Below are 25,842 nucleotides of genomic sequence, written 5' to 3' on the forward strand. Positions count from 1 at the left end.
ATCATATGAATTTTCACAAATGTATTTTAATTTTGGAGATATATTTTTGGATGCATCCCAACGCATATGTAATAAAGATCATTCTGAATTACGTCTTTTTTTTACTTTATTCCAGAGATGCATCTTCAGAATGATTCTGTAGTTACATTTCCGGAGATACACCGTATCAAAATCGAATGAAATTGACATTCATAACATAAAATAAGTATTACAATGATGATTTTAACATAAACTACAATATTACATTTTAATATTTTGGTGGACGTTTGCGCATCTTCAGAATATCTTCAACCGATCTTTGTAGCGTCGTTTCCAACTTGAGAGAGGTGAAATCGGTGAGCTTAAACGTTCGTTGGAGTGTAAAGTCGGAGAAAGAGACAGGTGCAACATACCAATAGATGTTTATTTGTGACATTTTAGACATTTTCAGTTTGTGTGAAATATAAGTGACTTGATTTTGAAAGCCACCTAATACACATGATACAGTCATTTGGATTTTGGAATTGGGCGGTGCGCAGTGGGAAAAACATTTTCGAAAAACCGTAGCATGTCAGGTCAACACACACTCTATCATAAGCACATATAGGATGACCGGCTAATTTTCAATGTCGCAAGTATATTTTTAGGTTGAACAAAATTCAAGGTCATGTCATGAACACATTCCTTCTCTTCCGGCTTTAGCCGACAGACACTAGGATGACCGGCTAATTTTAAAGACAAATCATGGTTATACAAACTACATATCACATTAAATCTTCAATTTTTTTTGCCAACATGTAACCACAAACCTTAAACGGACAATCACATTTTCTTGTATCAGTGTCATCTATTTTAAAATTTTGGAGAGGAGTTCTATATTTTCCGCTTCTTTCGCAAATCATTGTGACAAAGGTGCATCTTATATCCGAATCATTATCGGACATTCCGAAAATCACACCAAATCCAAGTTTAGAGGCCTCCATACGAATTCATTAAAGCATTTGATCATGAGATTCAAACTCTTGCTTGTATTTAAAGTCGTTGCCAACATCTACCCCCTTCACAACAACACATTGAACATTCAAAGAAACAATCACACCTTAGACATTCAGAGAAACAACTTGTTTTGAGAAAACATTATGGTGCATCATATCTAATGAAAACAATTAAAACCATAACAGAACATAAGCACTACTATTGTTGCAGAATGACTTCAAAAATGAACACATAAATTCCAGAAATGCATCTCTGGAAAAGTTCATATACATTCTGGAGATACATTTTCGGACACGGCGTAAATTCTTTCAGTAAAAATAAGATTAATGTGAGTAGTACGTGGGGAAAAGAAGAATATTTATCTGAAATTTTATCTTCTTTTGCTCCCTATGATATGATGAACCAGAAGGATGGAGATTTGGAGTGAAAATGGATTAAGAATTAAGGGTTTTTAGGGTGAAGGGTTTGGTTGAAAACCAACTATATCAATAATGATTGTGTGATCATGCAGTTGGTTCTTTTATTAGATATTTTTGGAGATGCATCTCCGAAAATATCTGACATGCAAAGATGATTTAAATTTCAAGCTCATAATTTTGGAGATGCATCTTCGGAATATCTATTGAACTGTTAAATAATTAAGGTTTTTTTAAAATGTTCCGGAGATGCATCTCCGGAATAAAAATTACCCAACATATATGGTGTCTCTCATAATGGCCTTATTTGAGTGTGCAAGAGGTGCGTCTTAAGATGAATCTCCGAAAATGGGGAGCATTTATGGAAGAAAAAAAATTCACGTGATGCGGTAGAAAGATCTAGGATGCTTTAAAAATTTCTCCGAGATAAATAATTGGTTGTTGAGCTTACTTTTGTGTGGAGATATTTTAAGTGTCCAATTGTTATGCATTATGCTACATAAGATTTGGGTGCCCTCAATTTACATCTATATATCAACAAAAGGAATCACATCCAATCAGGGTGGCAGAGGAAGCTTTAGAGAGGGTATTGGAGTTTAATAAATGGAACCTCGAGGAAAATGTCAAGGAGAATGATCCACTGCGTGTTGATTCTAATCCAAGGAATATTCATATTGTGCAGGTTGATGCGGGAGTGTTCACTGAGCGATTTGTGCCTTTTGGCTGCCTAATTAAGAACCATGATAAGGAGATTATTCTAGCTACCTACAGGAAAAAGCTATTAAATGGAGTCTCTTGTTTTGGCGAAGATAATGGCCATTAAATGGAGTCTCTTGTTGGCGCAAGAGTTGAAGTTGCAAGGGATTCTAGTTCAATTGAACGCTATTGTTACAGTGGATTGCATAACTCAATTTCGAAATTTGTTGTCATTATAGACCACATGTTTTTTCTTAGCAAGTTTAAGGTTTCTTCTATAATGTATTTGTCTAGAACTGTAAATGTTAATGCTCACTAGTTGGTTGGGTTGGGGAAATTGTATGGATCTAACACTTGAACTTGAGGGTATTCAATTCTAGAGTTAGATGTTATTGTTCCTGTCTCAATTTTTTTTAATGAAATTTCTTTTTCATAAAAAAAAGAATACGTGAATCCATAATTCAGCAAATGCAATAACTTAATTCTATAAAGATATTTGATTGCAAAAATGCAAATATGAACGTGCTAAATCTCATTTATTCAATTTTAAAATGTAAAATTCTAACTATAGACTACTAGAAAAAAATATACTCATATGACATTGATTAATAGTGTTAAAGAGAAACGAGAAATCTTATGAAATTAGCACATAATTTATGATTTGCATAAGAATCATATTTTCTTATATAAGTTTAAATATTAAGTATATTCACTATTGTAAATAATATAATAAAAAACTACTATACCATTTAAATGTTTTAAATGAAAAGAAATTAAAATTATTTCAAAGATACTATATTAAAAATATATATATATAATATTTTATTTTTATTATTAAAAAATCATTGTAAGACAAACACAAAGTGTTTTATAAGACTTATATAGAATATATATCAAAGTTACTAATTAATTTTTAGGTTAATATAGTCTTACCTATAACAAGGTTTAAACCCATAAACTCCAATAGAGAAAATCAACAATGAGTTTTCATTACATTATTATTCTTTTGTAAATAGTAATGATTAAAAAGTAATATATCATTAATTTTTAAAACAAACATGGATTAAAAATATTTTTGAGACACTATATTAAAAAAATATATCAAATTAATATATAAGCTGTTAGGCTAATACAATTTTCCTATATGAAGATTTAAATTTGTGAACCCAATAGAGAAAATCAATGAATTTTTTATATTATATTTTGTTGTAAATGATCTGATTAAAAAGTGGTATATCATTTATTTTCTTAAAATAAAAAGTAAAATTATTTTAGATATACTAAACACTATATAGAAAAAAATCATCCAAGTTTCTTTTCTCTTGTTTTTATAACTAAAAAATTACTGTTAAAAAATAATAGAGTTCTATAAAATTTGTAAATTAATATACATCAAAATTTATAAATAGTTATTAGGTTTCATATTTGAACCTATAATCTCTAAAACACGATAATATAATATTTTAACCTTTAAAAAATAAATATAAATTTTAAGAGAAACCACATAAAAATATAAATGATATAGCACAAATAGATTTAAGATATTAACACAAGAATGTGCTTTTTTGATTTAATATATATTAAATTATAATTTTCCTTTTATTTAGTTCACGAAATTAATTTTTTATTTATTTTTTAAATAATTTTTGTCCTCCTTTCTCACTTTTGAATAAAAGGATAACGTGAACATTGACAACATTGTCATTTTACTTTACATGTCACTTATATTTTTTTTAAAAATAAATATATTTTAAAAAATTAATAATTAATAATATTAACTTAAATCAAAATTGAAATGAGTATAAAGAAGTTGTTATTGTTTTTAAGTTTCTTCTCAAATTTTTGTTGTAATTTATTGAAATTTTTACTCAATTAATCCACTTTTTCAAAAAAAAATCCAAAATAACTCATTTTTCAAATTAATTCTTAAACTTCCTCACTTTGAAGAGGTGGCGTCAGATGAATTGGCGTTTGCTCTCTAAGTTAAAGAGGTGACGCCAATTGGATTGACTAGTGCACATGGTGTTGTCAATCCAATTGGCGTCCCTGTGTAAAAAAGGAGAGGAGGCGTCAATTAATTTGGCGTCTCTGTGTATTGCGTAATTTTAAAAAAATGTACGTTTTAGATAAATGTTGAAATCGGACCAATTGATATTAATATTAATATGCGTTTACATACGAATACCATAAAGACTAATGTCGTTGACCGGAAAGACCTAACCGATCTTCGGTACCACATTCCATAGTTACCCGAACGCGTGGCCTTAACCCACGTTGATGCGAGTTAGTTCGCTGGTTAGACGGAAACATACCTAAAGGCAAAAATAATAGACGTATTGAGAGACTCGATGCCTTACGTGGATGGGTGCGAGTAAAAAATGATATGGATGATATGAAAGTGATGTTTGGACCAAATGATATCAGTTTAATTGTTGTAAACAGTTAGAAATGTTGCTTTTAAATGTTGTGGTTGTCGTGTAAAAAGTCAATTGTTGACCAAAAGTCAATTGTTGTATAAATGGTCAATTTTGTAGTCTTTGTACATGTATGGACTTTGAATGTGATTGTCTGAAATGATATTTGATATTTGAATGTATTGACTGTTTGAAATGAATTGTATGGATATGAAAGATATTGAAATGAATGAACATGATAACATGAACCAATGGACACGAATTTTGAATGAATTAAGACCTAAGGACCAAAATGGATAATGATTAGGATATATCCAACGATTCATGGACCAAACACGAATGAAAATGACATGGAATAGACTAAGTGATGAACTTGATGAATACCTAATCATGGATCAATGGACATGACAATAACTTGGATGAACGATGCCAAACATGAAACAAAAACTCTATCAAGGTCCAAGATGTACAATGAACTGGGCCATAATCAAAGATTCGTGGATCAAACAACAATGGAAATGGAAATGTCATAAATGACATTGACCAGATGAAATAGGTTAGACATGGACTAAGCATGAGGATATGATCAGATGCAATGCTAGGGATGGATTTAATCAATTGGAAGTTGTGATGCCATGGAAATGGGCTTGAACCAATGAACATAGACAAGCAAAACATAAACATGTAAGGCTAAGAAGTGAATAATAAACAAACCAAAGAAACCTCCATAATATACCATGAACAAGTTGGCCTTGAATGGATCTTGACCAGGCAAGTGAAGCATACACAATGGATGATGCAACAACCATATGGCTACCAAACACCACAACAATCGATTCAACCTTTCCTCGACGCATCATTCACACCAATGTCTCCCTTCAATCGTCCTGGTCATCCTCCAATAACTCAAACACATCCCAACTACTTTGGCATGGGTCACGAACTCAGTTATGGCGGTAGCACTTCATTGCAGGTGGGAGTGATGTTCTTGGGCCCTCAAATCCTCAAACGCCTGGGGTGAATAATCAATGTGGGTTAGGGCCACGCGTTCGAGTAGCTAGGGGATGTGGTATCGGAGGTCGGTTAGGTCATTCTGGTCAAGGACACTAGTCTTTATGATATTCGTATGTAAACGTATATTAATATTAATATCAATTGGTCTGATTTCGACTTTTATCTAAAACGTACATTGTTTTTCAAAAAAAAATACGCAAAGCGTCAGACTAATTGACACCTCCTCTCCTTTTCTACACATGGGCGTCAATTGGATTGACAACTCCAGGTGCACTAGCCAATCCAATTGGCGTCACCTCTTTAACTTAGAGAGCAGACGCCAATTCATCTGACGCCACCTCTTCAAAGTGTGGTAGTTTAATAATTAATCTGAAAAGTGGGTTATTTTGGAAAAAAAATTGAAAAAGTGGGTTAGTTGAGTAAAAATTTATAATTCATTATCTTTTAATTTAAATTTTTTCCAACACTCCAGGTTCATTCTCCATGATAAAGAAGTTGAGATTTCCAAATCAAAACCCAGTATCTTCTTCTTCATCGTCAAAAGAGATGTTCATTAATAGATATTTTCAAATCAAAATCAATAATCTTCTTCTTCTTCATCAACATAGATTTTCATCAACAGAGATTTTCAAACAAAAACTCAGTATCTTCTTCTACTACTATTTAAAAGAAATAGAGGAATAAAACCAGATCTAAACAAACGCACAAGACTGAGACGAAATATGTAAATAGATGGAGATTTTTTTTAGATTTTTATCATGATGAAAAAGAAGGAACTTATGAATCAAAAGCAGAAATGATATATTTCAGATTATGAAAGTTTGGACATAGGAGAGAATTTAAGAAACTAAACAAATGTGTGTTCTTGATTTTGGGAATAAAGAAATTCTAGGTAAATTTGGATGACAAAATTTTTGAGAAAAAGTTGAATAAAGACTTTACTGCATGTGTTTGAAGAGGGATTAATATTGAATGAATCAATTTATCATCTTGATTCATGAATAAACTTGATTTGAAGAGCGATTAATATTAATACACTTGAATTTTTCCAAGACATTAAAAGATAACACATCATCAAATTTCTTTTTTTAATCATGCAACATATTAAAAAAACTGACACATCATCATTTTTTGTTCAGTAATGTGAAAGGGGATTAAAACTGTTTAAAAAAAATAGAGGGTTAATTTCCTGAATGACCTAAATTAGGGGGACTGATGATATTGCAGCATTGCATGATTTCAGTCGAAGAAACGGATCAAAACAAGTTAAAGATGAGAAAAAATAAAGAATGAAGACCAAATAATTTGGAAAAAATAGTTAAGTGTGAAGAAATACGGACTTAGTGAAAATCAGGTGAAAAGGGGAGCAAAAGCGTGTAGCCACTAGAATAATCACGCGCATGATGACCCTTTTTTTAGGGCTTTTCCGACGCGTTCCGGTCCATTCTGAAAGTTTTTTAAGAGGACTTTTTGCACTTTTTCGAGGTTACGAATTTCTACACCAAAAAATACGAGTTTACAACACCAAAAGTGATTTTTGATATCATTTGGAACTATTGGAGGTCAATCCTTTAAGGGATCTCTTATGCAACCATTCTTAATTGATTTTGGTGTTGTAATTTGAATTATGAGTAGTCAATTCTCTTTAGGTTAGGTTGTGTTTGACTAACCTATTTTGATATTGTTTGGACGTATGTTTGATTTGATATTGCATGAGTAATTTAATTTATAATTCTATTCAATTGCACCTTGTTCTTAATGATTTTTATGTGAGATACCATTTTAATTTGATTTTGGGCACATAGGAAATACTGATCATTAGTCTGTGTGTTAGGCATATGCCTATTGGTGTGATTACGCTGATTGAATAGGGATAGGAAACTCCGAGTAGTGGCTTAGGAATTAACGCCCCATTGCATTGTCTAATCATGCTTACACTGGTAGACTAGGGATAGGAAACTCCGAGTAGTGATTAGTGAGCAATATCGCAAGGGATTAGTTATCGTGATTTTGTTCATTCGCTGTGGGATTATAGCGACAATATCATTCATGTAATGCATCGAACATCAACAATAGATAAATAGGGAATTCTATACACAACCTGACTGCTTTCTTCTTATTGTCAAACAAATTTATTTTCTTTTCACATTTGAACCTGACCCCCCCCCCCCCCCCTCATTTACTCTTTTATAAGCATTGCACAATTTTGTCTTGTTAAATAGCAGTTCATGTGGATTCAGACTTATTTTATTACTACGATATTATTGGTACACTTGCCGATAAGTCATCAAGTTTTTGGTGTCGTTGTCGGAGACTGTTGATTATTTCAACAAGGTAGCGCTTGTGCAACATTTGTTTATTTAGTTTTTTATTTTTGTTTTTATTTTCATTAACTATCGTACTACTGTGGGTATTTGTTCTTGTTGGTGTATTGCATATCTCAGGTATAGAAAAGCTTACCATGGAATAACCAATAGCACAGACTATGAGGGACTATTGCAGACCTACTGACGCAACACACGTCTAGTTGGGTTTAGCAACTCCCATAAATGCTCACCTTTTAGGAGAATAAAAAACCAAATCCTAAATGAGCCAACCCCCCCCCCCCCCCCCCCCCCCCCCGTTACCTGATTACATCAAGCCACCTTACCATTTGAGTAAGAAAAAGCCGAAGAAAGCGATGGAAGTGGGGCAGTTTAAGAAGTTCATGGAGATGCTCACAGCGTTACAAATAAATATTATGTTTTGTAATTCCCTGGAACAAATGTCCGTCTATGTCAAATTCATGAAAGAGCTTTTAAATGGTAAACGCAAATTGAAGGATGATGAAAACATAACTTTAGTAGAGGAATATAGCTCCATCATTCAACGTAAATTAACACCTAAATTGACAGATCCAGGTAAGTTTACTATTCCTTGCGCTATAGGTTCATTAAAAATTGGCAAGGCACTTTGTGATTTAGGGGTGAGCATAAATTTGATGCCTTTGTCTATGATGAAGAAATTAATTGTGGGGAGCCAAAACCTACAAAAATGACTTTGACTTTGGTCGACCGATCTGTCATTTATCCCTATGGAGTACTGGAGGATGTATTGGTAAGGGTTGATGATTTGTTGTTCCCCGTTGATTTTTTCATTTTGGATATGTCGGAAGATGCCGAAACACCATTATTGTTAGGAAGACCTTTCCTTGCAGCGGGAAGAGATTTGATTGATGTGGAAAAAGGAGAATTGATTCTCCGGTTTAATAAAGAGCGTGTGGTATTTAATGTATTTGAAGCCATGAAACATCCTCATGAGGATTGCAATGCTACCAAATTGATTTAATTGATAAATTGATAGAAAATGTTTTGAAAGAAGAAGGTTTATCATCTCCAGTTGAAAAAAATTTAGTGCAATTAATCGAAGAAATAAGTGAAGACGACGATAATGTTGAGGTAAATGAGTTTGTACTAAAATTGCAAGCAGCACAGTTGGATCGTGCTTATAAAAAATTTAAATAATTAGGAGGAAGTAGTGAGGAGAAACCTACAAATCCCGAACTAAAAGAACTCCCTGAGCATTTGAAGTATGCTTTTCTAAGTCAAGGAAATAGGCACCCCACAGTTATTAGTAGCACTTTGTCAAAAGTCGAAGAAGAGAAATTGTTATGAGTCCTAAGAGAGAAAAAAAGAAGCATTGGGATGGAAAGTATCAGACTTTAAGGGGATTAGTCCAGCATACTGCATGCATAAAATCAAGATTGAGGAAGAATTCAAATCGGTTGTGGAACCTCAAAGGAGATTAAATCCAACAATGAAAGAAGTGGTAAAAAAAGAAGTTCTTAAATTACTTGAAGTGTGTGTGATTTATCATATTTCTGATAGTTCATAGGTAAGCGCATTGCATGTAGTTTCAAAAAAATGAGGCACCATTATTATTTGTAATGAATTAATCCCAACTCGTACTATTACGGGATGGAGAATGTGTATTGATTATCGCGAGTAATATCTAGCCACGCGAAAGGATCATTTTCCATTACCATTTATGGATCAAATGCTTAAAAGACTAGCCAAACAAGCCTACTATTGTTTTTTGGACAGATACTCGGGATATAACCAAATTGTCGTAGATCCCACAAATCAAGAGAAAACAGCGCTCACATTCCCATTTGGAGTTTTTGTGTGTCGAAGGATGCCTTTCGGACTCTGTAATGCACCAACAATGTTCCAAAGGTGCATGTTTTCTAATTTTTTCGACATGATTGAAAACTCAATAGAGGTATTTATGGATGATTTTTCTGCTTTCGGTACATCATTTGATTGTTGTTTTGATCAATTAAATAATATCTTAAAGAGATGTACCGAGACAAACTTGGTGTTAAACTGGGAAAATGTCATTTTATGGTAACTAAAGGCATTGTTCTTGGCCACAAAATCTCTGCTAAAGGAATATAGCTCGATCAGGAAAAAATTGAAGTGATATAAAAACTTCCCTCTCTAGTAAATGTTAATGGAGTAAAGAGTTTTCTAGGTTATGCAGGTTTTTACACGAGATTTAGTAAAGACTTTTCAAAATTTTCAAAACCTTTATGTAATCTCGTGATCAAAGAGAATGAATTCAACTTTGACAAAGATTGCCTACATTTTTTTATGTCATAAAAAATAAATTGATAATTGCTCTGATCATTGTGTCACCAAATTGGGAGCTTCTGTTTGAAATTATGTGTGATGCTATTGATTATGTTGTCGGCCCAGTACTTGGCCAACGACACGCAAAATATTTCCTTACAATTTATTATGCCAACAAAGTTTTAAATGAAAATCAAGTTAAATACACTACAAATGAGAAAGAATTGATAGCAGTAGTATTTGCTTTAGAAAAATTTCACCCGTATTTAATTTGTTCAAAGGTTATTGTTTTACAAACCATGCAGCTTTGAAGTATTTATTCAATAAAAGTGACTCCAAACCAAGATTGCTACAATGGGTACTTCTGTTGCAAGAATTTGATCTAGAAATTAAAGATAAGAAAAGAGTATAAAATGTTGTGGCCGATCACCTCTCCAGGTTAGAAAATATGGAAGTGACACAAAATAAGCAAAGTATCACGGGAAAATTCTCAGACGAGCAGCTAACGGCAATCAGCAAAAGACCTTAGTTTACGAACATGGAAAATTATAAGGCGACAAATGCAGTACCAGAAGAATACACTTGGTAACAAAGGAAGCGCTTCTATAAAGAAGACGATTTTTATCTGTGGGATGATTCATACTTGTTTAAGAGAAGCCTTGATGATTTACTTCGCAGGTGTGTTACAAGTAAAGAAGCGGACAATGTAACACCCCGATAAAAATAAGATAATTATTTAATTTAAGTTAATATTATATTTATTAATTTAATTAAATAATTGGAATTATTGGAATAATATTATTGGATTTTTATTATTGGAGTATATAAGTTGGAATAAGGAAAAGAGTTCCATTTTTTTTGGTAAAAAGGGTTTTACGTGAAAGCAGAGAAGCGGCTGAAAAGGGAGGAAGGGCAAAGAGGAAGAGCAAGAGAGAAAAGGTTGGAGAAGAGAAGAGCTTGAAGCTAAAGGCTGCCGGATTAATTCAGGTAAGGGGGGTTTATCGTCGTTTAATGGGTATTATAGATTAACATGTAATGGGTAGTGATAAACCGTTGAATTGACCCTAATTGGGATGAGGAGTGCTGAAAATTTGTGATGAATAAACTGTGTTTAAGCTGTGATTGAACCGGTAATTGTGTGAGTCGTGATTCCCCGAGCGTATCGCTTTTTACGGAATTGGAATCGGAGGTCCGGAAGTCCTCCAACGGCGGAAAATGCGGAGAATTCTGCATTCTGCTTCGTGTTAGCGCAGGAACAGCTTTCTGTCTTGCGTTAACCGGTTAACCCAGAGCGTTAACTGGTTAACACTGTTGTGAGTTGTGGAAATATTGCTGTTCTGTCTGCGTTAACCGGTTAACCCAGGGCGTTAACCGGTTAACACTGTTGAGTTTTGCCAGAAAGCGTGTTTTGTCTGCGTTAACCGGTTAACCCAGGGCGTTAACCGGTTAACACTGTGGGAAAAGAGAAAAAAATTGATAATTGAATCTTGTGTACGTTTTGGAATGGAATTATATAGTACTTAGTTGATGTCAAAGTTGATTATAAGTTGATTACGTTGAAAACATCGTTGTGTTGCATTTATTATCCTGTGGTCGGAATTTAAAGTCGTGTATGTCAAAGTTGATTATAAGTTGATTATGTTGAAGACATTGTTGTGTTGCTATTGTTATCATGTTGTCGGAATTCATATGCATTAAGTCGGAGCTTTGCTCACACCATGTTGGCCTGGATTGGCAAAAGTTGAAAGTTGAAGGCTTAAGCCTTGATGCCTCGTTAAATTGGCAAATTTTAAGTTGGGAGTTTTACTCCAAATGGTACCACATGCATGACGAGTCGAGTCTCATTAGAGTTGCATTTTTGTTGGTTTGTTGTATGAGTATTTAATTTAATTGAGCAGTGGTGCTTGTGTTGATATTGAGTATGACGTTTGAGTTGATGTGCCGTTACTGAATGTGTGATGTGATTAGGGTGATTAATGTGTCAAATTACTTAACATGACATGATATTTTATAATGCTTATCATATCGATTGAGGAACTCACCCTTACAACTATTTTTCAGGTAACGAGCAGTGATTGAGTAGAAGCTAGTGCTTGGGGTCTAGTGTAGTCTCCTTAGTGGGTCATGCTCTGATAGATGTAACATCGGGACGGGATGTTTCACCTTGTTGAATAATTCTCATGTAATGTGTTACATGTGTTGAATGATCGATTTGATCTCTATCCGCTGCGTATTTTGCAATGCTTTATGTTTTGATATAATAAAAGAGCATGACAGTTATTATGATGAATGGTGTGAAATGATTGTGTGACACCCTTAATGGCGTATTACTCTGATTGATATATTGTTATTCTAATTAAATATTTGGGGAATTTTAGAAGGGTGTTACAGACAACATTATGTGGCACTACTATAGCTTGGCATATGGAGGACACCATAGTGACAAGAGAACTGCATCTAAAATATTGCAGAGTAGGTTTTGGTGGCCTACTCTATTTAAAAACTATAAGTTATATGTGTCTACATGCCCTGAATGCAACAAAACTGATAACATCTCAAAACGAGACAAGATGCCTTTAAATAGTATGCTTAAGGTAGAATCATTTGATTGTTGGGGAATTAATTTCATGGGTCCATTCCCCCGATAAAATATGGGTGGAAGCAATTGTTTGCAGTGCTAATGACACCCGAACTGTTACTGACTTTTTGAAAAAGAATACTTTTGCCAAGTTCGGTGTACCCAGAGTATTAATCTGTGATTGAGGGACACATTTCTGCAACAGGTATTTGGAAAGACTGCTAGAAAATATAATGTTAAACATAAAGTGTCAACATCATATCATCCTCAGACATGTGGTCATGTTGAAATATCGAACAAACAACTAAAGCAAATTCTGGAGAACAACTTTCAAAACACATTTAGGTTTCTCTCTGTACCAACTCGTGTATGGTAAAGCATGACATCTCCTTGTAGAACTGGAGCATAAAGTGTATTAGGCGGTAAAATTCCTCAATTTTGATGAGAAGTTAGCTGGGAGGAAGAGATCATTGAAATTGGATGAATTGGAGGAGATGCGGTTATCGGCGTATGAAAATGCGTTAATTTACAAGGAAATGACCAAAAGATATAATGAAAAAAGCTTGTAAGGCGATAATTTCAAGTCGGCCAACAAGTATTATTATTCAATTAAAGATTGCGATTGTTTTCAGGAAAACTAAAATCCAAGTGGTCTGGACCGTTTTTTGTCACAGAAGTTTGCCAAAGTGGTGCCATTGAAATTCAAGATCCTGGTGATATGAGGAGATTTAAAATGAATGGACAATGACTATAGAAAGATTTGATTTTATTAAAAAGAACGTGAACATGCATTTATAAAATAATAATGCTTGCTTCTGAATGATGGATTAGAGTCTGATGATGATCAGAAGTCACTATGATCAGAGACTCTAAAGTAGCTTCTGATGAATAGTAGTCTTTGAAGCATCGCAGTCTCTGATGCTTAGAAACTGATATTTTTTCTCTCATAACATGTAAGTGGAAAATCTTTTTAATTTCTTTTAACACTTGTCCCACTTATGTATCACAAAAATGAAAGGTTTTTTAACATGGGTATTAATTGTTAGGTAATAGTCGTTGGATAATGATGAATTGCTGTTAATATTGTATCTTGTGACTCCTTTGTCATTAAGTTTTGTTTTAATCAAAATTGAAAATATATTTTCACTCAAAGCACTTAAAATCTCAGAACTCACACACTTCTCTCTCACTTCACAACCCACGCTTTCATTCTCAAACGTTCTCAGAAAAACAACTCATTTTTCAAAAACCTCTTTTAAAATCCTAAACCTCATTTCAATGGCGTCTTCTTCTCAACAAGCTCCCATGGAAGTAGAATCTGGAAAGGGTTTTCACATCAAACTTAGAATAATGAAGTTCATAAAGAATGAACTAAAGTTGATTCTTGAGAAAATAGTTGATTTTGAATCTTACAGTGTAAGTGGGTATCCTCTGAGAGAGTATTTTGAAGTTCAAGGATGGATGTTTTACTTCGAAATGCCCAATGAACCCACTTACCCCTATCTTGTCAAGGATTTTTAGGTTAGGGCAGAAGTTTTTGATGAAGTTGTTGTTGCTTCAGAGGAAAGGCAGAAGATTGCTGAAGATGAAGCAAACACAGGGAAGAGTATAATTGAAATAATACTTAAGGAGTTTATGGAAGTTGAGATTAAACCTGTGATGGGAGTTAAAGTAACCATCACTCAAAGCCTCATTGCTTAACTCATCAATGCGAAAAATGAAGGAAGTTGTATTCTGAACACCAAAGAAAGTGGCAAAGAGGAGCTCGAGTTCGGCATACGCAGTAGTTGATAGTGTTTATAGTTTGGATTTATGTCCGGTTGTATTTTATTTTTACTTATTTCGACTTCATCGTATATTTCAACTTTATTGTGTATGTTATGATAACTTGTTTTGACTCTGTATTTATATATGTCATTTTTTGCATATCGGTTGTATGGTTTAATGTTCATCACATAACATGGGTTTTAACATTTATAAATCATCTTTTTCATTTGAGTAACCATAAAACTAACTCAATTTGTATTATTTTGACGGGTTACAGAGATGCATCTCCGTAAATCCATCTTCATATCAATAAATGTTTAAAATGGGTCTTTCATAGAGTGATGCATGGGATGTGCTTTGAAATATTTCGAAGATACATCTTCGAATTCATGTTTACAAAATATATCGTTGTGGCTCAGTGGGATGTATGAGATGTGTTTTAAAATATTTTGGAGATGCATCTCCTAATCAGTTGTAATATTTTGACTTAAGATAAAAGTGCGTTCGAAGATACATTTTTAGAATCTAAAAAATATCTTGGATTTTCCATAAAATATTTTTTCACTCTATAGGATGGGATAAAAAATCCCCAAAACATAATTGTCTACGACATAATAATTTTTTAAAATTCTTGCCATACAAACAAATATAAGTTGGAGAAAAAAGAGTACATCTTAAATGAAAAAAAAAAGCCAATACAGAGATGAAAAATATTTTTTTCTCTATTAACCTTTCAGAAACAATAAATTATGAAACATCATTGGATGAAGTGTTTGAGGTTGCAATCAACATTAAATGAACTTGGTTTAATCAATTTCTTCCAATTTATAATTGTTTTATTCAGTTATAAATTGAGAGTTTATAAAAAAGTTAAACATTACCAACGCCAGTAGTTATTAGTTATACATGTATGGTTAGATTCCGCAATTCCTCATTAAAAATTTGTACCTTTTTATTAGTTTTTTATTTATTTAAATTAAATTAATTATATGTATTTTAAAAGATATAATAGTACTTCTCCATCCTAAAATAAGTATCGTATTTGAACATTTCACGGATTAAAATTTAAAGAGTGTAATAAATAAAAGAGAAGAAAGATCAATTTTACCATATTATTTTTTTACCTATTAGTGCATTCAATTATCATAAATACTAAATAAAAGAATAGTAAGTTAAAAATTATATAAATAGTATTAATTAAAGAGTATAATCGAAAGAAAATATAAATTATATTAAAGATTAAAAATGACATTTATTTTTAGGCAAGACAACAGGAGGGGATGATTTTTATCTCTCCAAACCTAAATCCAAATCCCCAAACAATCTGCTTCAAACGGATTCGAGTTGGGTTCGGGTATCCTCGCCTCCGCCACCATTTATTTAGTAAAATTAATTTTTTCCAAAATAAAATTACATTAAAATAAAACATTCTAAAAAAATTTCATACATTCATTTCAAATATTTTAAATAATAAATTCAAATTAAAATATCACAACATTGATCACATATTTAATATTTTAAATAATAAAAAATAAATAACAATATATATAATGAAATAAATTGGGCAGATTCAGAGACAGGTACTAGTGTCCTCATTATCCGACTCATCCCCATATTTTATAATAAAAAAAAATCTAAACCCAAACTCAGTTAAAGCGAGTTTTCCCCGTCAACTTCGGGACGGATTCGACTGAATACCCCAGAGATACGGATTATGTTGTCATGCCTACTTAATTTGAAATAATTATTTATTATAAATGTAACATTTATTTTTAGGACGGAGAACTCCTTTATAATTACATATTAATATTATAAAAATAATATAAAATAATATATTTGAATTAATACACAATATATAATATATTAAAAATTAAAATTACAAAAATAAACAATCAACTATGTTTAAAAGAAATAAATAATTAAATTAAATAGATAAATATTACTAATACAAATTAAAAATCCACAATAATAAATAAAAAATTAAATATTAAAATATATAAATTTGAATCAATTTAGAAAAATGAATCCAAAATCCAATTCATGAGAAGTAGTTTTCATAAGAGAATCCAAACATTCAAAACTATTCAATATTTTAAAATCGATTTGCGGTTTTTATAACAGCTACTTTTAAACCCCAGTACTTCCTTGAAAACCACACCCTCCATATTTACAGATTCGGTTTTTCTCGCATCTGGTAAATAAATATAGACAAAACAGACGATAGCAATTTTCTAGAAACAAGGTCCCAACAAACTTGCCATTACGATTAGCATGATAGATGGCAAAAAAACTCAGCTTAGGAACAACATTCTTGCAAATAGGTGAGAACATAGCCGCGAAACAACCTTCGATGAATAAGTCCTAGGATGAAACTCCCACTATCACTTCTGGTGGGATATACATTGCTGAAAACGAATAAATACAGTGGGATTCAGTACTACGGCAGATGTCCAATACAATACAAATTCAAATTATCACACCGCAAACCATCCAAAGTAGATAAAGTTTTCATGATCGCGTCTGACTCCAAACCCTTGTCACATTGCCTGTCAAATGCACAAGAATCTTAGACATTTAAGATTCATTCAATTAGATTCACATGGGAAAGCAAACTAATACTTTCTGACTGCATTTAACCTTCATACTTCATCTTTTATTTATCTTGCAAGGGGAAGAAAGTACAATCAAATCTAAAACTCAAAGAAAACCTAATTATTGCCTAATAATAATAATAATAATAGCTTACTTGGTTGTTTACACTACTGATTTTGGATCCAGAGATCCTGCAGTACTCCCTTCACCTGTCATCATATTATTCGGATCCTATACATAGAAAAATAATAATTAGTGGTCCGCAAGATAAACTAAAAATAGGAAGTGAGGTTGTAAAACATCTACCTCCATTCCCCATTTGATATAATCTGGGGATTCACAGGCTTTATATTCATCAACCAAACTCTCAATTATGTCCCTTGATTCATCAAACTCGGAGAGGTCATTATCCTGTTCAATTGTTATCGGTGGCATCAGATGAAATGACGAGTATCTGATGATGATTCTACCAGCCAAGTACAGAACAGATGCAGCATCTGCGTGCGAAAGATTGATACAAAATTGAAACACTTACTGCAAACATTTGGAACTTCCGGTAGTTGTCTAAAAAGGCTTGTTTCCTTCTCAACTTATCGTACTGGCTCAGACATTTACTGAAAAGGTGGCGGATGCTAGTATGGCTAGCCAGCATAAGACCACTGACCTAATAAACACAGAAGCACACAGGTTATTACCGACTTACTTGATTATCCAATCTCAGAATAATAACCATTCCTAAAGAGATGTTAAACCATCTCCAATGCAATCAGATGTAATACAGAAAAATAAGATAATCATAAAAACTAAGACTGAAAAACAATATTTAGTCCTACCCTGTGTGCAGTTTGAACATATGGTGATTTCCTGGATAGAGCAACCTACCAGAAAAGAAGAAAAAAAAGATAAAATTGTCTTAAAAGTAAATGTAAAAAGAGAGAAAAGGATGCAGCTGCAGTAACTTTAAATTGATTTTCCACAGAACACAGACCTGAATACTTGCAGGACCCCATTCGATAAAGTTAACTAGCTTTCTTTCGCGTATCCTCTGCAAACTTTCATGAACCTAAATCCATAGTGAACAAATCACAATATAGTTTAGCACAGTTAAAATATTTACATATTAGATACACAATACGAATATCATAAGTCAATCTAAGCAAGCTGCAACACAACTGAAAATGTATGTAGATTTGATATATTGAAAACGACTAGGAAAGCTACAGCAACATCATTTGAAGATTTAATTATAATTTTTCAAGGTTTTGGCTTGAGTATAAAATTCCTTTTATGTGAAAGCAAAATATCTAAGGTTAAATAAAAGGAATCGGATCTTCACACAGGCACATTAGTAGAAGCTAATAAGCGTTATTGATTCATTATTGAAAGAAAACATTCTCTAATAAAATCACTGCAAAGTCAAATGACCACTAAACAAACGGATGGTAAGTATGCTTTTATAACTCAGTTTCAATTAACTAATGGAAAACTCCATAAGTATCATCAACGCTATGTAACTATCGTCATTACCTGAGTTGGGTCAACCTCCCCTTGGATGATATTCAGAATTGATATATATTTTGCTTGGCTGGCATCTTTGGTCCTTGCGTAAGAAGAGACCATAATATTCTTTGCCTGCCAGGAATATAAAAATCAGCTGATCACATAGTCATTCAATTTGAAGATTAACTGTTTAAGCAATCTACCTGCAGAAGTCTTCTCATGACATCAAGCACAGTGGTCTTACGAATTACATTAGCCTGCAAAGAATATCAACAAATTTTTAAATGTTTTCCTGAAAGTGTAATAGGAAAAATCACATTTTTGAAGTGACATGCATATCGCAATAAGATTATGGAAGAATTATAAAATGGGGCAGAGAGAGATGAATTAATATTTTCTCTGTAGATTGCTTCCAGTTCAACAAAACAACAAAAATCTTCACAGGACAACAAATTTAGGAAAAATCTTGATGCTCTAAATGTCATTTTATGGGGAAAAGGACACAAAGATCTCACCTGACGTTCCACTGTCAAAGGCGTATATCCTGTCATTAGAAAATGGCATCTTGGTGTTGGAATCAGAGAGGCAAGAAGACCAACCAAGTCATTATTCATGTATCCTGGATAACGAAGAGTGGTTGTGCTGGCAGACATCACAGTAGAAACTAGGGAATTTGTTTGAGCAAATGTAGGATTTGATAAATGAAGTCGTTCCACAGCAATTCTATTTAGTGCAGTATTGTCGAGAACCACGACACAATCAGCATTTAGAGTCAGCCGCTTGAGTGTCAAAAGAGAATTGTATGGTTGGACCACCACATCACTTGTCTCCATTTGGTTAGGAAATACACTGTATGTCTGGACCAATTTTTTGCTGTAGCGGTCATTCAGAGTCTCCAACAGGTATGAGCCCATACCTGCATAAAAATTTAAGGAATAACAATTAATGTACAAGTAATATTTGCAAAACAAAATTAATAACACACAGGTGAGAAATATTTGAGCAATCTCCGAGGCATTATCCCAGACATTATCTGTTACACACAACTTTAATATGAGATAAGCTAAAGAGCACTCCTGTTCAATTTCCTCTCTGAAGTGTATGATTAATTTAATATTCAACTGAATTTGTACTTTGTATCAGGTGCAAATTCAATCAATAATTTCAGCAATTTGTGGCTTATTCAGATGCACCGTCTAAGCAAGTTATTAATAAGCAAACGAAGAAACTCAGGATGTTCTAAGGCATAGATTATGAAAAGAAGAAGAAGAAAGAAACCTGAGCCTGTTCCTCCAGCAATTGAATGACATAGAACAAAACCCTCAAGACTGTCACTACCATCTGCTTCTCTGTCAATCATATCCATTATGTCTTCTTCAACATTCTTTCCCTGATCAGATATTAACAACCACACTAACAATGACTTTGCATTCCAATAAGGTAAGACATCACTTATAGGACATCACACATCAAAAACTTCACTTACATTTTAAAATAGTTGACAAAGACTCATACGAACTGACTTATCAGGACTATAATGTGCAAAGTCATCTAAAAAACACAAATCAGACCATCAGAGGCTTTTCTAGTTCTATAATGAATATTTTTCATGAGAAGCATTATTTTTCAATAGTTACTGCTAGTTGTTGAAATTGAAATCCATTACAACAGCATGTACTGCAGCATTGTGTACTGGATTAAGTTTGTAATGAAGACAAAAGTTACTGTTTTGTTGAATATGAGCAATCAAGCCAACTCCCGGTGTATAAACAAAGGAGGAAAAAGCAACCAATTTACAAGCAAAAGACACTGGAGTCTGCGTGCATGAAGGAGAATCAGAAGAGAAGTAGAAGAAGAAAGAAGGAAGAAACCAAGAGGAGAACGTTTAGAGAGGAAGAATAATGATTCTCACATAATCCACACCCTCTCTAATTTCTATCCCTTCTCTTATACACCCTTACCCATATTCCTTCCCTAGATTTCAGGAATTATAACTAATGTTTGTCTTATCTGTCCATGCACTACTAATTTAGTTGACTTGTTATTTTCATAGAATGTTTTATAACTTGATATTGATGCACATAGCCAGAACTAGAAGCAGAAAACCATCACATTCTAAAAACCCAGTCATGAGACTTATGCTATGAGTTGCTAACATTGACAACCGTGTCAACTCACAATCATCATGAATGTCTTTGCCAGTAATCAAGCACGCATACATTTAAACTTTATCTTTATGAATGTACAATAGCAAACAAATGAAGCACCAAAATCACTAACACTGCACACATGCTAAACCTTTACCCTATGTCTGTGGTGTCATACTCATACCATGAGTTAGTCAACAATGACACTAAATTCACAATTAGTAATCAGCAGAGAAAACAGTATCTTCGGAATCGGAAGTAAAGTAACAAACTTTTTAAGAAAATGACATAGAAACCCTGAATACAAAATAGTCTGGTGACAAACCTGATCATATCCACTAGCCCAATTGTTTCCTGCACCACCTCCATGATCAGAAACAAAGATGTTCTCATGATTGTACAGATTTCGATAATCACTATTTTGAATCCCATTAATAACTCTAGGCTCCAAATCAATCAATAGAGCACGCGGTATATAATGCTGATCATCAGCTTGATAAAAGAACACGTCTTTCCTATCTCCTCCCTACACCATTTTTCACCAAAAACAAATACAGTAATCAACAAGTTGTTTCATTTTAGTTCATAGTTAAATTAAACATGGGTAATTTAGTGAAAATCAAAAATCTTGCTACAAAATTGAAAAGAGAGACCTGAGTAGCGAAGTCTTCGAGGATGCCGTCTTTGCTGATGCCATGTTCGAGACAAAGCTGCTTCCAGAATTCCATACCGATCTGGTTCCCGCATTGTCCTACCTGAAGAGTGATTATCTCTCTCGGCATTTTTTGCTCTTCTTTATCGGAGTAACTAGGGTTTCGTGGCGAGGGAAAACCCTATTTTGAACTGACAATACTAAGTGTGTAGCAATAATAATGAGAGTGAAAAGGGAAAATTGGTGATTTTGTTTTGGTTTGTGGATGCTTCAAGAACACTCGCTCACTCTCACGTTCACTAATCATTCATCCACCACCACCATTCTCTACTTTTGAACCGCCAAATTGCAATGTGTGTTTTCTCTTTTCTTTTTCCTTTTTCTTTTTGCCCTTCTATTATACCCTTTTCTACTTTCTCTCTCTTTTTATTTTTATTTTTATTTTTAGAAACAATGGAAAATGATATCACCTACCTTAACTAAGAATGCTATAGGTTAAGATTACTCTTAACACAATCTTTATTTACACTAACCAATGTTCTTTTCTTGAATTTACTAATTCAAACTTAATTGAGCAATCACATTCATCACTTTGGCCATATGATAGTTTTCTTTATTTAATGGGTGTTGCTAAAATCCTCAATCCAACACATTCCCTTCATATTTGAAAGTTTCGTCTCTCTCCTCACACCAATATAATCCTTTCTCTTTCGTCGATTTTTCTCAACTTGTAGAGCGGCTATATTGCCTTCATCCAGATTCAGCATGTTGTCATTTTCATGAGGTAAAATCTTCGGTTAACTCATAAATTTCTGAGTCTCCTTCATTTCGTGTTTGGTTGTTTGAAATCGTATTTAGACATGAAATAGATGAAGAGATTATATGTGCAAAGTTTTTGCTGCTCTGTCAGGATTTGGAGTTGATGGTGGTGAAGTTGGATTTGATAAAAATGGTAGTTTGGTTTAGGACTTGCAGTTGATGGTGATGAAGTTTGATTTGTTTTTGTTTTTTTTTTAATAGATCCGGATCTTAGAATTTGAGATGTGTTATTTTGATAAACATTTTTAGTATCATTTTGACAAGTATTGGTGTTTGTTATAGTTATGTCTGTAATGCTGACTTCGACTTCAAATATTTGACATTTACTTATAGGGTCCGTAAGAATTTAAAGATGTGTGAGTACTCTCTTTGTCAAGTTGGTCATAATGATGGTGAAATCTTGATACAATATGTGAAACTGGTTTGGAAGAATCATTATGAGAAAGATAGATCATCAGTCTATTTTGAATGGGCACCCTCAAAACATGTAACAACACGTTCATTCGAATTGGAAGAAACTGAAATGTTGTCTTAAAACTTGTAAAGTGTTCAGTTTTTCAGCAATAAAAGATAACATGTAACGTCCTCTACAGTTATGTTCTTGCAGCATATGTTAGTATTTTTGGAAAACAAAAGATGATGATAATGAAGGTGGAAATCATTAAACTATGGTTTGTCTGTCTCTCTTACTTAGGATCATTGTTTTCGAAATGACACAAATTGTTTATTGAGTACTTCAAGATTGTAATTGAATATACAAGGACATGGGGGGGAAATATCATACATGTCAAACAATAATGTATTCGAATATAATAATGACACGCATTATTTTTTAACTTGTGAAACTGGTGAATTGAGACTCATTCACTCTATGTAATTGTCTATAAACAGGAGCAACGATTTTGTCTTATGGTTTGTGCAAGATAACATGTTTGCCAGCAATAAAAGATAAAATGTAACGTCATTTTTAACTATGTTCTTGCAACATATTTTAGTATTATTTGAGAAACATCAGATGATGAGAATGAAGATGGAAATGATTAAACTCAGGTTTTCCTTTCTATCTTTCTTAAGGTCATTGTTTTTCAATTGACTGTATATTATTTATTGAATACTTCAAGATTGTTATTGAATACAAAATGATATGGACAAACAAAAGACTTAACTTGTCAAACAAGAATTTAATTGAATACATAATGACACAAATTCCTTTAGTTCTGTTAATCTTGGATATATTTTTGTTTTTAATGTATGTGAATTCTCTAGGTAGTTGGTAAAAAGAAAATTTGTCAAGGGAAACTTCGGAAAATAAGAATTTATAAGTAAAAGTTTTGGAGATGTTCAAATTTTGAAAACATGATAGGTGCAATATTGTTTGGGTTTGAAGCTTTGGATGATTCTGACCACCTGGTGTAAATTGTCTCTTTTGAAGAATGACCTCAAATTGACAAAGAGTGTGATGAGAGGATGAAGAGGAAAGACAATATATATTAAGTAGCATAACAATTTTAGTAATCTCTACATTTATATAAGGCATAGATATGTCTGCTCCGACAATTGATAATTTCATGTATGACGTTCGTCTTTTGTGGCTTAAACCAATAAAAAATTTGTTGGTTTTGTTTGAGGAGTTGTTAGCCAGCAAATTTCGACTATGCAAAAGAGGAAATTCAAAGTAAGAAGTCTGGAATCACGAAGTGTCGAGAAGAGTGAACATGGTCGAAGGGGTTCGACAGACAAGACGGACATGGAACACAAGCCAAGTCGAAACAGGTCCGACAGATAAAAAATATGCAGGTCGAAGTCGAAGTAGATGACAGTTTACGCGGGTAAGATTTGAAAATAGCAAGAACGTGGGAAGTTATAAAGGAAGTGGGTAGACACGTGTCAAGATATTAATCATCAAGAGTGAAATAGTAGTTAATTTTATTTCTTATTTAAGCAAAGTTCATTGTTAGTTTAAGAGGTCGCATTTGTAACATTGTAGAGGAAAAACACTCAAAGTATCAAGAATTTAGTGAAAAGAGTTTATTTCTACAAAAATGTAGGCTTGCGTCCACATTTACCTTCAAGCAATTTAAATTACTAAGTCTTTTTATCTGCTTTGCCATTTACGGTTTATCTTGTCTTTCGTTCATCTATTTTAATTGCACCTTTTACAAGCATTTATTGTCTACCATTTTCTTAATCTAAACATTTAAACAAAACATCCCATAAACTTAACACTTAGTCTAGGATTTTGTAGCCGATCTTGCAAGTAAACCTTAATAGGAGGCTAGAGATTGTTCGCGTGAAAACACGTGCAAACAAATTAGCACACCTGGTGGGACCCATTTTATTAAGTATATGCAATTATGTAGTGGTAAAATGGTAACACCACGTCCAAATCCAAACGAAGAATCGTCTTCGGGAGGAAGTACAGTTGTCTCACAAACAACTGATGTTGGACTGGCACCGTGTCTACGGTTTCAACTGCACATAGTGGACCAATATTGACACCATGTCAGCCTGAGACTCCAAGGCTGACGATGATGGGAACTTCATCGCAATATATGCCCAGTTTCACAATGCCCATGCATCGAACCTTAGGAATGCCAACCGAATTTATGGCAAGTATACATAATAGCAATTCGACATTTGGTGAAAATCCATTGTCACCATCCCACCCTACCATGGGTTAGGACCTTTGGCAAACCAATTCATTCGACCCCCAAGTTCGAAAGACTCCCCCACCTTCACCTAGGCCGAAAACCCCAGTCCGACATGAGGAGTTGTTCGGCGAAACAATCGACCAAGAACACACAGTGGTCGAACCAATAGACGGGGTGGCCTAACGGCCTCCCATTGTGTTAGTCAATAGAAATCAAGATCCTGACCATGTGGTCAGGCAGGTTCAACAAGATGCAATGGCTGAGGAACAAAATTTAGAGGCCATTGTCGAATGAATCATGGTTCGACATGGGGTAAACCCAGGCCTTCAAAGGCCAACGTATTCGTCTCCATTACTAGATTTTGTTTTACAAACAAAATTACCTAGGGGATGGAAGGTTCCAAAGTTCACCAAGTTCTCTGAAGACATTGAAGAGTCCATTGTCGAACATGTTGCTAGATATCAAACCGAAGCTGGTGACATAGTAAACAATGAGGACTTGAAAATGAAATATTTCCCAAGTTCCCTCACAAAGAATGTGTTCACCTAGTTTATGATGTTACCTCCACAATCTGCTCATACGTGGACGCAATTAGAGACATTGTTCCATGAGCAGTTCTACATGGGATAGTCAAAAATAAGTTTGAAAGAACTGGCTAGCGTCAAACGAAAGACCATTGAGTCAGTCGATCCATATCTCAATAGGTTTAGACTTTTAAAAGCAAGATGTTTTACTGAGGTCCCTGAGCACGAATTAGTCAAAATAGTTGCAGGCGGTTTAGACTATTCTATGAGGAAAAAGTTAGACACATAATATCTTAGGGATATGGCATAATTAGCTGATAGAGTTCGATAGATCGAACGCTTGAAAGCTGAAAAACCCAAAACCGGTACATACCATAAGAAAGAGAAAGTGTCTTATGTAGCAGATGATGAATACTCTTATGACGATGAAGAGCTTGTCGATGAAAGCGAGGTCAATGTGGCTGAGCTCAAGTCAGGACCTCCTTAC

The 25,842-nt window shown here is 33.6% G+C and overlaps 1 protein-coding gene across 2 annotated transcripts; it reads right to left on the reverse strand.

Annotated features, from left to right (window-relative positions):
- Positions 1–16,761: 16,761 nt before the first annotated feature.
- Positions 16,762–21,769, reverse strand: LOC127132137 (tubulin gamma-1 chain). Of its 2 annotated transcripts, XR_007806622.1 has the most exons (13): positions 21,363–21,769; positions 21,035–21,235; positions 19,841–19,952; positions 19,078–19,478; positions 18,766–18,819; positions 18,590–18,694; positions 18,051–18,125; positions 17,896–17,940; positions 17,598–17,726; positions 17,369–17,473; positions 17,217–17,293; positions 16,958–17,016; positions 16,762–16,875 (listed from the first exon to the last, which is right to left on the reverse strand). XR_007806622.1 is itself a non-coding variant. In XM_051061009.1 (12 exons), exons 1-11 carry the CDS (start codon positions 21,489–21,491, stop codon positions 17,225–17,227), a joined length of 1,425 nt encoding a protein of 474 aa, XP_050916966.1. In that variant the 5' UTR covers positions 21,492–21,769; the 3' UTR covers positions 16,762–17,016; positions 17,217–17,224. The 2 variants fall into 2 exon arrangements, 1 of the variants encoding a protein (XP_050916966.1); XM_051061009.1 differs by having other exon boundaries at positions 16,762–17,016.
- Positions 21,770–25,842: the final 4,073 nt, after the last annotated feature.

Source organism: Lathyrus oleraceus, chromosome 3 (assembly GCF_024323335.1).
Source record: "Lathyrus oleraceus cultivar Zhongwan6 chromosome 3, CAAS_Psat_ZW6_1.0, whole genome shotgun sequence".
In the NCBI taxonomy this organism is placed as follows: domain Eukaryota; kingdom Viridiplantae; phylum Streptophyta; class Magnoliopsida; order Fabales; family Fabaceae; genus Lathyrus; species Lathyrus oleraceus.